A 12,961-nucleotide genomic window follows, 5' to 3' on the forward strand; every position below is an offset into this window, starting at 1 on the left:
ACTATTCAGCACAAAGCTGAAGCAGGTTTGATTCCACTTAGACTGAGATTCATTGAGCTGAGGTGGCGCAGTGGGTAGAGTCCGGTACTGCAAGGCACTAAAGCTGACTGCTAGATCTGCAGGTCAGTGGTTCAAATCTCAAGGTTGACTCGGCCTTCCATCCTTTCCGAGGTGGGAAAAATGAGGACTTGGATTGTGGGGGCAATATGCTGGCTCCGTTAAAAAAGTGCTATTGCTAACACGTTGTAAGATGCTCTGAGTCTAAGGAGAAAGGCAGCATTAAACAGTGGAAGTGATGTGCTGGTGCCTGGAGGCTGTTGGGGTCTGGATGGGTGTCAACAGACTCAAACTCAACCGTGATAAGACGGAGTGGCTGTGGGTTTTGCCTCCCAAGGACAATACTATCTGTCCATCCATCATCCTGGGGGGGGAAATCATTGACCCCCTCAGAGAGGGTCTGCAATTGGGCGTCCTCCTCGATCCACAGCTCACATTAGAGAAACATCTTTCAGCTGTGGCGAGGGGGGCGTTTGCCCAGGTTCGCCTGGTGCACCAGTTGCGGCCCTATTTGGACCGGGAGTCACTGCTCACAGTCACTCATGCCCTCATCACCTCGAGGCTCGACTACTGTAACGCTCTCTACATGGGGCTACCTCTGAAAAGTGTTCGGAAACTTCAGATCGTGCAGAATGCAGCTGCGAGAGCAATCATGGGCTTTCCCAAAAATGCCCATGTTACACCAACACTCCACAGTCTGCATTGGTTGCCGATCAGTTTCCAGTCACAATTCAAACTGTTGGTTATGACCCATAAAGCCCTTCATGGCACCGGACCAGATTATCTCAGGGACTGCCTTCTGCTGCACGAATCCCAGCGACCAGTGAGGTCCCACAGAGTGGGCCTTCTCCGGGTCCCGTCAACAATATCGTCTGGCGGTACCCAGGGGAAGAGCCTTCTCTGTGGTGGCCCCGGCCCTCTGGAACCAACTCCCCCCAGAAATTAGAATTGCACCCACCTTCCTTGCCTTTTGTAAGCTTCTTAAAACCCATCTCAGCCACCAGGCATGGGGGAACTGAGATATTCTTTCCCCCTAGGCCTTTACAATTTTATGCATGGTATGTTTGTATGTATGTTTGGTTTTATAATAAGGGTTTTTTAGTTGCTTTAGTATTGGATTGTCACATGCTGTTTTTATTATTGTTGTTAGCCACCCCGAATCTGCGGAGAGGGGCGGCATACAAATCCAATAAATGAATGAATGAATGAATGAATGAATGAATAAATAAATAAATAAACAAATAAATAAAAATCAATCAATCAAACAAACAAACAAGCAAACAAACAAACACAAACACATACACTCAAGGTTCAAAAGAATCTTGAAAGTTTTAAGCATTAAGCCCTTTCTAAGTAAAATCAGTTTGGTGACAAGAGTTATAGGCTGTATATTTAGGTAGGAAAAATCAGATGTACAGATTAAGATGTATGGATCTGGGTTTTGCAGACCACAGATTAAATATGTGCCAACAGCTGCCAAAAACTATGGGTTGTGACATTTCTACTTTATGCTGCACTGATCAGTATTCCAAATGCGGTACAAACAATGCAGCATTCAGTGATTGAATGCAGTGGTGAGTTGCTCCTGGTTTGGCCTGGTTCATTAAACTGGGAATATGGGTAGTGGGAGGCTCCGCTCACCCTCCTGGGATGCTTCTGCACATGTTCAGAAAATCACACACGCACCAGCATGTGCACAAACCAGTAGCAATAGATTTTAGAACCTCCCACTGGGTGAATCAATTCCCAAGATCGCAAAAATTATGCACCTGTTGATCGCAGTGTTGAAAAAACATAGAAAGGTAACAAAAATAGTGAGGGTCTTAGAGATTGGATTCTCAGACTTCTGAAAGAATTAAGTAAGATGGGTTTAAAGAAGTGGTTCTCAACCTGGGGGTCGGGACCCCTTTGGGGGTTGAACAACCATTTCAAAGGGGTTGTCTAAGACAGTGTTTCCCAACCTTGGCAACTTGAAGATATCTGGACTTCAACTCCCAGAATTCCCCAGCCAGCATTTGCTGGCTGAGGAATTCTGGGAGTTGAAGTCCAGATATCTTCAAGTTGCCAAGGTTGGGAAACACTGGTCTAAGACCATGGGGAAAGACAAATTTCCCATGGTGTTAGGAACTAAAGCTTCTATTCTGGCTCCTTGGAACACATTTTTACAATCCGACCAATCAGGCGTTTACAGTGGGGGTGTCCTTCTGTCCTTCCTGCCAATCAGCTTAAAGCTCTGTTGGGAAAATTGGTGCTACACTTATGGTTGGGGGTCACCACAACATGAGGAACTTTATTAAGGGGTCGCAGCATTAGAAAGGTTGAGAACCACTGATTTAAAGAAAAGATTAAGAAAAGATGTAATATCTTCCAGTACTTGAAGTGCTGTCATAGGAAAGAAGGTATAGATTTATGCTATGTAATACCTGAAGCTAATACAAGAACTAATAGGTTGAAGCTTTACAGAGAGTACGTAATGCAAACTTGAAATATCTATTTTCTAACCATGATTAAGCAGGGTAACAGCCTACCTCTAGAAGTCCATCACTGGAGGTTTTCAAACAAAGATTAAACGTCCATTTGCCTGGGAAATTTTGAGGATTCCTGCTTTGGGCTGGATCAGAAGACATTCAATATATTTTCCAGTCCTATGGTTCTATTATGCCTTGAGGTGGAGGCAGAAATGGTATATAGCAAACCACCCTGCTTTTAAAAATGCTGGTCAAAGTGGCTGGCAAAATGTCAGAAATCTGTTGCTAAGATCAAGGTCACTAAACTCTGAAGCCCAACAGTGCTCAACATATACTTGCTGTGAAAGGATAATCAATATATAAGGCAGTGATGGTTTAACCTTGTTGGCACCGAGTGCTGAAAGGGAAGTGCGCGCATGTACATGCAGCTGTCCAGTGCACATGTGCGTGGCAGCAAGCTGCTCTTCAAAGTTCCATCATGCGCATGAGCACCAGACAGCTAGTTACACATGCTGCTCTCTTCTGGGTTCCATCGCTTGCTTGCGCAACAGGCCAGCTGTTGCAGTATATGATCTTGCCCACAAGATCATATGCTGCAACGTCCTGCCTGTCGGCGACTACTTCAGCTTCAACCACAACAGCACAAGAGCACACAACAGATTTAAACTTAATATTAACCGCTCCAAACTTGACTGCAAAAAATATGACTTCAGTAACCGAGTTGTCGAAGCGTGGAACTCATTACCGGACTCCATAGTGCCATCCCCAAACCCCCAACACTTTACCCTTAGATTATCTACGGTTGACCTATCCAGATTCCTAAGAGGTCAGTAAGGGGCGAGTACAAGTGCACTAGAGTGCCTTCCGTCCCCTGTCCTTTTGCTCTCCTATATCTCCTATACCTTTCTTCTATTCCTATATCTCTTCTTCTATTCTTTCATTGATATGTTCTATTACTTTATCTTCTTTTCTATTATTTCTTAGATATATTTTACTATGAGTATCTCCTCTATAACCTTCATCATGTATTTTACTTTGTGTATATAGATATATACCCACTAAAATCCTCATTGTGTATTGGACAAAATAAATAAAATAAATAAATAAATCTTCCCACAAAGCCTTGCTGGCTGACATGCATGTGTACGCTGGAACCCAGAAAAGTAGCTGGCAATGGTGCACAAGCCCACAGAAAGGGCTCTGTGTGTCATCTTTGGCACACGTGCCATAGGTTCATCATTACAAATATAAGGCATGGCTTTAATTATAAGTGTATTTCAAAGAGAGCGAATCTGATTGAATTTCTGCTTGCCATTCGGACTCTTGTCAATAAAATGTTTGTGATGCTGGCAGGAAGACTTGTAAAGCAGATACACAGGGCGCTCTTGTGTAAGTAAATAAGAGCTGTGCATTTACCACACTGGGAAGTAAATAAACCCAATTTTGAGGAAGAGCACACAAATATTTTGAGGAACAGCACACATTCATCCTTCAATCAATTGATCTATCAATAAAGCATTAGTTACTACCTTTTGAAGCAAATTGGATAATTACCCCCTGCTTTTCAAAGAGCTGGGATGGGGTTGTTGCATGATTGGAAATAGCAAATGAAGTGCACTGCCATCTAAAGGAGTAATTACCATAAAACCATTAAGGTCAAAGACTACATCACCTAAATGAAATCACAAAAAGGCTTGTTAGAAGAATAGGCTGCAAATATACTGTGAAGGCGAATTTACCCCAGTGGTTTTGAAAAAAACGATTTCAGCTACCAAGATCATGAATTTCCCACTGAAAGTAGCAAGGTAGATCCATTTTTTTCCCCAGGAATGGTGCTAAGAGCATCTGGTATTTTGTCCATATTTTATTTTTATTTTCTGAGAAGGACTATGACCCATCCTTGCAAAAATAAGAAGCCTGCATGTAACCCTTGAACCACATCCATGTCGGAACATAAGCTAATTCTTGCTCCTTAATTCCTTACAGTGAATGACCTATGTCAACAGTACAATCCTATCCCACAAGGCTTGGTCAGCTACTTTTCTTATATTATGGACCTTCTGTCAGGCAAGGTAAGAAATTATTTCCTCAAGGATATACCATATTTTTCAGAGTATAAAATGCACTGGAGTATAAGACGCACCTTCGTTTTGGGGGAGGAAAATAGGGTGAAAATCTGCCTACTAGGTTAGGGGCCTTGGTCTGGTCAGCTTCAGCACAGGTCAGAACGATCAACCAGTGGAACAACCTACCAGCGGACGTTATGAACTACAATATTCTGGACATTTTAAAGAGGAAATTGGACTGCCATTTGGCTGGCATGCTATAGGGTTCCTGCTTAGGCAGGGGGTTGGACTTGATGACCCGCATGGTCCCTTCCAACTCTAACAATAAATAAATAAACATTATTTTATTCCTTGGTTAGGGCTTTAAAAAATCCTTATTCGTAGTGAGTAGCAATGAAAAAAAGCCTGCGAAGACTTAGGGTTAGAAAAAAACTTTTTCGGAGAGAGTAGCAATGAAAAAGCTTGCAAGCAGGTCAGAGGCGGGTTGGAATGGAACGCCCCCAGCCTTCTGCCCCGCCAGACATTCGGCGCTGCCTTTTCTCCCTGGACCTTTCGCAAAATGGACTCAAAAGCACTTTCACCCTTTTGGACTCAGGGGACACTTTGCTGCCAGCCAATCAGAGGATTCGTTCCTTTTCATTCCCTTCCTCTCTGCCTGCCCTTGTGTCTGACTGGAAGCAGCGTTTTTAGGAGAAGGAGCGGGAGTTTTATATTTTAATTTGATTAGAAGTATGGCAGAAATTGAAATTACAAATGAGCACAGTTTCCCCATCTTTATTTTTAAAAAGTATCTACATCATAGAATCTTTTCTGGTTCAGTGATTCCAAAACAAAATTATGGGGAAGAGGAAGGCTGGGAAACCCTCCCTGAAAACTAGAGGTCACATAGAAGGCACAAGGAATGAAGAACGGAGTGGGGTTCTCTTTTTTTTCGGTATAATTTTTTATTTATTTTTCACACCTTACAGAGATTCCAATTCACATACCTCAAATTAAAACAATACAATATTCAGTTCAATTGAATTAAATTTATTAGATTTGTATGCCGCTCCTCTCCGAAGACTCGGGGCGGCTCACAACAGTAATAAAAACAGTATAACAATGGAACAAATCTAATAATAAAATTATATAAAAAAACCCTCAACAATTTAAAAACCATAAAGCACATACATAAAATATAAGAAAGCCTGGGGGAGATGTTTTAATTCCCCCATGCCTGGCGATATAGATGGGTCTTGAGTAACTTGCGAAAGACAAGGAGTGTGTGGGCCGTTCTAATCTCCGGGGGGGAGTTGATTCCAGAGGGATGGGGCCACCACAGAGAAGGCTCTTCCCCTGGGGTCCGCCAAACAACATTGTTTGCTTGACAGGACCCGGAGAAGGCCAACTCTGTGGGACCTTATTGGCCGCTGCGATTTGTGCGATAGAAGGCGGTTCTGGAGGCATTCTGGTCCAATGCCATGAAGGGCTTTAAAGGTCATTACCAACACTTTGAATTGTGACTGGAAACCGATCGGCAGCCAGTGCAGGCCACGGAGTGTTGTAGAAACGTGGGTGAATCTAGGAAGCCCCACGATAGCTCTCGCGGCCGCATTCTGCACGATCTGAAGTTTACGAACACTTTTCAAAGGTAACCCCATGTAGAGAGCGTTGCAGTAGTCGAACCTCGAGGTGATAAGGGCATGAGCGACTGTGAGCAATGATGCCCTGTCCAAATAGGGCCGCAACTGGTGCACTAGGCGAACCTGGGCAAACACCCAGGTATAATATCAAATTATATAATATCAAATAATATAATATCAAATATCAAATTCTCAGTCAAATTAATCAAATTTTCTAATTATTTATCCATTAATTTCTGATATATATATCATTCATCCTGTGCTACCTTCTTTCCAAGTGCTATCAGATGGATTTCTGATAATGTTCTCCACTTTCATTTATATTTAAATTGCTATAGCTATCTAAATTTCTCTTGGCTATTTGCTATTTTCCCCAACTATGCCATCGTTCTTCGATCCCTTTAAAGAATACATTCCTACTTTCATTTAAAAAGAAGAATACCCTCATTTTATCGCAGCTGCCCTTAACAATAGAAAATATCCAAATTTACATCTTGAAAACCCCATGAAGGAAGAAAAAGAAAAAGAAAAAAAAGAGAGAAAAAAGGAAACCAACAGGGAAAAGGAGAATAGAAAAGTAGGAGGAAGTGTTGTTTTTTAAGATTGCAATTTCCTACTCAATTCATTTACTTCATTTCTTTCATCATATCAATATATCTTTTCTGCTTTAGCAAATCAAAATAAGTATGAATCATTATTATAAATCATTGAAGTGTTTTTAATAGGAAAGTGAACACAAGAACAAGGGGACACAATCTGAAGTTAGTTGGGGGAAAGATCAAAAGCAACATGAGAAAATATTATTTTACTGAAAGAGTAGTAGATCCTTGGAACAAACTTCCAGCAGTCGTGGTTGGTAAATCCACAGTAACTGAATTTAAACATGCCTGGGATAAACATATATCCATCCTAAGATAAAAATACAGGAAATAGTATAAGGGCAGACTAGATGGACCATGAGCTCTTTTTCTGCCGTCAGTCTTCTATGTTTCTATGTTTCTATTATTTCACTATTTTGTACGAAAAATATCTTCTATTAAAAAAGACCAAAATATTAATGTTCTTAAGTGGGATTCTTAAGGAGGGTATGCAATTTTGTTTTAGAATCAGTGAACCAGAAAAGATTCTATGAGGTAGATACTTTTTTTTTAATTAAGACAAGGAAACTGCGCTCATTTGTAATTTCAATTTCTGCCTTACTTCTAATCAAATTAAAATATAAAACTCCCGTTCCTTCTCCTAAAAACGCAGCTTCCAGACACAAGAGCAGGCAGAGTGGAAGGGAATTAAAAGGAACGAATCCTCTGATTAGCTGGCAGCAAAGTTCCCCTGAGTCCAAAAGGGTGAAAGTACTTTTGAGTCCATTTTGCGAAAGGTCCAGGGAGAAAAGGCAGCGTCGAATGACTGGCAGGGCAGAAGGCTGGAGACGAAATAGGTACAGCGAAGTGGAGGAGGCAAACAGTCCTAGACCCCAGGCAGGGTGGGAGGGGAGAGGAAAGCTTCAAAACAATGTCGTTTGGCGGGCCCCAGGGGAAGAGCCTTCTCTGTGGCGGCCCCGGCCCTCTGGAATCAACTCCCCCAGAGATTAGAACGGCTCCCACCCGCCTTGTCTTTCGCAAATTACTCAAGACCCACCTTTGTCGCCAGGCATGGGGGCGTTAAGATATTCCTTCCCCTAGGCCATTACAAGTTACGCATGGTATGTTTGTGTGTATGTTTGGGGTTTTTTTTTATAATAAGGGTTTTTAGTTGTTTTATTAAATTGGATTGTTACATGTTGTTTTTTATCATTGTTGTTAGCCGCCCCGAGTCTGCGGAGAAGGGCGGCATACAAATCCAATAAATAAATAAATAAATAAAATTTTAAAAAGCTACATTCAGTGTATAAGAAACATTTAAATTTTCAGCCTCTTTTAGGAGAAAAAAGATGTGTCTTATTCTCTGAAAATTATAGTACAATTCCCAATACCTTGTGAATTAGCTACAGTGACCAGCATGTGTGATGTGAATGTTTATTTCCCTCTAGGGATTCATTGAACACACCTACCTGTTCTATGGCTATTATCCAAATATGGCCGCCAGCTTTGTCAATTTTGCCTATGTCATCCCTCTCGCTTATATCCTCACAACGCTCTTCTACCTGCTGTTCTGCCTGGCTTGGATTGTTCGGAGGTGAGCACTGCCACGGTCTCTATAATGTGGAATCGAAACACAAAAGTGAGCAATCAAGGCCCAGGACAGTCTTCGACTTACGACCACAGCTGAGTCCAAACTTTTTGTTGTTAAATGAGATGTTTGTTAAGAAAGCTATGCCTCAGTTTACGACCTTTCTTGCCGTCGTTGTTAAGTGAATCACCACAGTTAGCAACCTGGCTGTTAAGTGAATCTGTCTTCCCCATGTAGTCGGCCTCTGAGGAGTTTGTAAAAAGTGATTTCATGACATTGGGACACAGCAATGGTCATAAATATCAACCAGTTTTGAAGCATCTGAATTTTGACCCCAAAAGTCACATTCTTCAGTGCCATTGTAACTTTGGTCATTAAATGAACTATTGTAAGTCAAGGACTACCTGTACAATATTAATTAAACAATGTGTATTGGAGGGACTCCCTCACAAGCATGAGAACCACGTTAATCTATTGGTTAAGGCTCCAGGTTAGAAAATGGGAAACCATGAGTTCAAGTCCAAGTTCAGCCATAAAAATCAGCTGGATGACTTGTGTCAGTCACTATCTGTCAGTCAACCCACCTCACAGGGTTTCTGTGGGGAAAATAGGTGGAGGAAGGTATGTTGGTCATGTTTGCCACCTTGAATGATTTGTATAAATAATAAAGATGGCAGAAAATTAAATGGAAAAATATTGAGAAACAGTGATACACTCATATTTATACATTTCAGAAATGTGAGAGAGGTTAACACATAACATAAGCAACAGATGATACAGCTAAGGGATCTCAAGTTATTACAGGTAGTCCTCAATTTATGACCATAACTAAGCCCAAAATGTTTGTTACTAAACAAGACTTAAGTGTGTTTTGTCCAGGGGAGGGCTAACATTCCCGGCCCTACCATGCATGCCAAAACACGGGAGCACCTATGGCTCCGTGTGCGATTTCACTACCTTCACAGGTGCAGAAACAAAATCGTGCTGGCTCCGCAAGCATTCATGAGCCACGGAAGTGAGCCCAATTTACCATTCTGGCTAGAAGGCCACCCCTGCCCACGCGCCTCTCACACCAGCTTCCCCCCCACACTGCCCACTTCCGCCCCCGCACCACGCTGCGAGTGGCCCGCCCAGCCCTTACATTGCTCCGTTGACCTCCTGCAGGGGCGCTGAGAGCATGTAGGCCAGGTGGCCCTGAGCTCCATGCTCTATGCTCTCCTGCGCTGCAGGCATCTCTCTCCTGCATTGTGAGAGAACAGGCACATGGCCGGAGCTCGGGTAGGCTGCTTTTGCGAGCTGCCACTCTAGGCGCCACAGTGAGATTCCCGCTGCTGCGCATGTGCAGCAACTGAAATCTTGCACGCGGACGTCTTTTTGGCAGCAAAAATTGCTGGTTTCCGCATGCGCGGAAGCAAAAAAATGGTATTTTTTTCCAGAATTGCTCCAGTTGCACGTGCACGGCACATGCGCGCCCTATGGCAACTGGAGCGAGCCTATGCACTCCGGTTTCCCTGGTGGAACGATGGTTCCAGCCGTACTGGCTGCTTCCCATCGCTGGTTTTGTCCCATTTCTCAACTTTTCTTACTAAAGTTGCTCAGTGGTTGTTAAGAGAATCTGCCTTCCCCATTGACTTTGCTTGTCAGAAGTTTGAAAAGGGGATCATGTGACCCTGGGACAACCCAACTGTCACAAATATGAACCATTTGCCAAGCATCCAAATTTTGATCTCTTGACCATGCAACGGTTGTTTGAAAAACAAGTGTCTTTATTCAGTGCCATTGTTATCCAGGACTGCCTGCATAGCTAATGGATCTCAGATCACTTCCTTTGTTTTCCTTCAGAAGCCAAAGGCAGGAATAAAATAATAAAACAGAGCAAAATATCTTCCCTAAATCAAGAGGAGGAAGTAGCTTTGGGAATGTCAGATACCAGAAAGGAAAACATCTCCCATTTGTAGGTTGAGATATGGAACAAACCTAATCTGTGAGAATTGTTCTAGTATGATCTAGTATTCTGCCGCACGAATCCCAGCGGGCAATTAGGTCCCACAGAGTTGGCCTTCTCTGGGTCCCGTCGACAAAACAATGCTGTATGGCGGGACCCAGGGGAAGAGCCTTCTCTGTGGCGGCCCCGGCCCTCTAGAATCAACTCCCCCCGGAGATTCGAATTGCCCCTACCCTCCTCGCCTTTCGTAAAATGTTGAAGACTCACCTTTGCCGCCAGGCGTGGGGGGATTAATCTCTCCCTCCTTTTTTGCTGACCTTATTATGTTTATTATGTTTTTTTTAATTTAGTTGGACTGTGTATGACTGTGTAGTAGATAAGTTTTATAATGTATTTTTAAATTAGATTTTTCAATTTTTTAACATTAGATTTGTATCTATATTGTATTGCTATTGTGTTGTGAGCTGACCCGAGTCTTCGGAGAGGGGCGGCATACAAATCTAATAAATTATTATTAATTATTGTTATTATGTAAGGCTGCGGCATTATATATCTCTATATGTCCTTTATACCAGTGTTTCCCAACCTTGTCAACTTGAAGATATCTGGACTTCAATTCCCAGAATTCCCCAGCCAGCATTCGCTGGCTGGGGAATTCTGGGAGTTGAAGTCCAAGTATCTTTAAGTTGCCAAGGTTGGGAAACACTGCTTTATACCTCTATATATCAACTAGATTTAGTGAATTGCTTTCATCTAAGAACTGTTCCTACACACACACACAACCCCCCCCCCCCCACACAATATTCAGGCTTCCAGATGGATCCACTGTCAAGAAGCTCCTGTTTAAATATTTCTTGTCTTCCATCCGTCTTCAGGTCAGTCCTCTGTCTCAAACAAAGCTTGGTTAGTGAAGACACATCCCTTTCATCGTACAGCAACAAAGTCTTTGCTGGCTGGGATTTCAGCCTTGTGCAAGATCCAAATGGTGAAGTTGAAGCACAAAAGCATCCGCTATGAGCTACGGGTAAGGACAGATGCTAAAACCAGATGTTTAAGGTCATGTGAAAAGGACAGATGCTAAAACCAGATGTTTGAGGTCATGTGAAGCAGCCTTTTCAATGTGCCATGCCCCAGAAGGTTTGGGGTGATCATTTTCCAACAGGAAGGAAGAAAAAAAAAATGAGTGCTGCCATTTATCTTGAACTAATGTGGCTTCCAATAAAACAATTTTCCCCCCTTAGATCCAAATTCTAGTGGGAATTATATTTCCAAATTCATAGCCTAAGACACTTTTCAGCCTCTGCAACATAATGTTCTTTCTGTCAGGCGAGGCAAGAAATTATATCCCCAAAGATATTTATTTATTTATTTATTTATTTATTTATTGATTGATTGATTGATTTTGTCCAATACACAATGGGGTTTTTAATGGGTATACACATAGTAGTAAAATACATGATGAAGGTTATAGAGGATATACGCATAGTAAAATATGTCTAAGAAAGAATAGAAGAGAAGATATAGTAATAGAACATATCAATGAAAGAATAGAAGAAGAGATATAGGAATAGAAGAAAGTATAGGAGATATAGGAGAGCAATAGGACAGGGGACGGAAGGCACTCTAGTGCACTTGTACTTGCCCCTTACTGACCTTTTAGGAATCTGGATAGGTCAACCGTGGATAATCTAAGGGTAAAGTGTTGGGGGTTTGGGGATGACACTATGGAGTCCGGTAATGAGTTCCATGCTTCGACAACTCGGTTACTGAAGTCGTATTTTTTACAGTCAAGTTTGGAGCGGTTAATATTAAGTTTAAATCGGTTGGGTGCTCTTGTGTTGTTGTGGTTGAAGCTGAAGTAGTCGCCGACAGGCAGGACGTTTCAACATATGATCTTGTGGGCAATACTTAGATCTTGTTTAAGGCGTCTTAGTTCTAGGCTTTATAGGCCCAGGATTGAAAGTCTAGTCTCGTAGGGTATTCTATTTCGAATGGAGGAGTGAAGGGCTCTTCTGGTGAAGTATCTTTGGACATTTTCAAGGGTGTTAATGTCTGAGATGCGATATGGGTTCCAAACGGATGAGCTGTATTCGAGGATAGGTCTGGTGAAAGTTTTGTAAGCTGGCATTTTTTCGGAGTACAAGAACACCGGAGTATAAAACGCACCATAGTTTTGGGGGGAGGAAAATAGGGGGGAAAATCTGCCTACTAGATATTCATCTGGCTAATGTCCTTAGTCTGGTCAGCTTCAGCACATTATTTTATCCCCAGGTTAGGACTTTAAAAAAGCCCTTTTTCATTGCTACTTAGGGGGGGAGGGAAGGTGAGTTTTATACTGTGAAAAATACGGTAGATACAGGTAGTCCTCAACTTACACTCATTTGTTTAGTGACACTAAAAGTTATAATGGCACTTAAAAAGTGACTTATGACTGTTTTTCACACTTACGACTATCACAACATCTCCATGCATTCGAAGAATCCCCATGGTCACATGATAAATATTTGGAGGCTTGCAATTCGCATGTATTTATGACAGCTGTAGCATCTTGGATCATGTGATCACCATTTGTAACCCACCCAACTGACGTCTGACAAAGTCAATGGGGAAAGCCAGATTCACTTAGCAACTGAATGA

The 12,961-nt window shown here is 42.2% G+C and overlaps 1 protein-coding gene across 1 annotated transcript in view; it reads left to right on the forward strand.

Moving 5' to 3' along the window:
- Positions 1 to 12,961, forward strand: part of TMC4 (transmembrane channel like 4) — a 41,455-nt gene that overhangs the window by 11,546 nt on the left and 16,948 nt on the right. The window contains 4 exon segments of the mRNA XM_070729571.1: positions 4,512 to 4,597; positions 8,240 to 8,385; positions 11,200 to 11,302; positions 11,304 to 11,348. Of these exon segments, the coding sequence (XP_070585672.1) occupies positions 4,512 to 4,597; positions 8,240 to 8,385; positions 11,200 to 11,302; positions 11,304 to 11,348 (380 nt within the window).

This window comes from Erythrolamprus reginae, chromosome Z, assembly GCF_031021105.1.
Source record: "Erythrolamprus reginae isolate rEryReg1 chromosome Z, rEryReg1.hap1, whole genome shotgun sequence".
Lineage (NCBI taxonomy): Eukaryota > Metazoa > Chordata > Lepidosauria > Squamata > Dipsadidae > Erythrolamprus > Erythrolamprus reginae.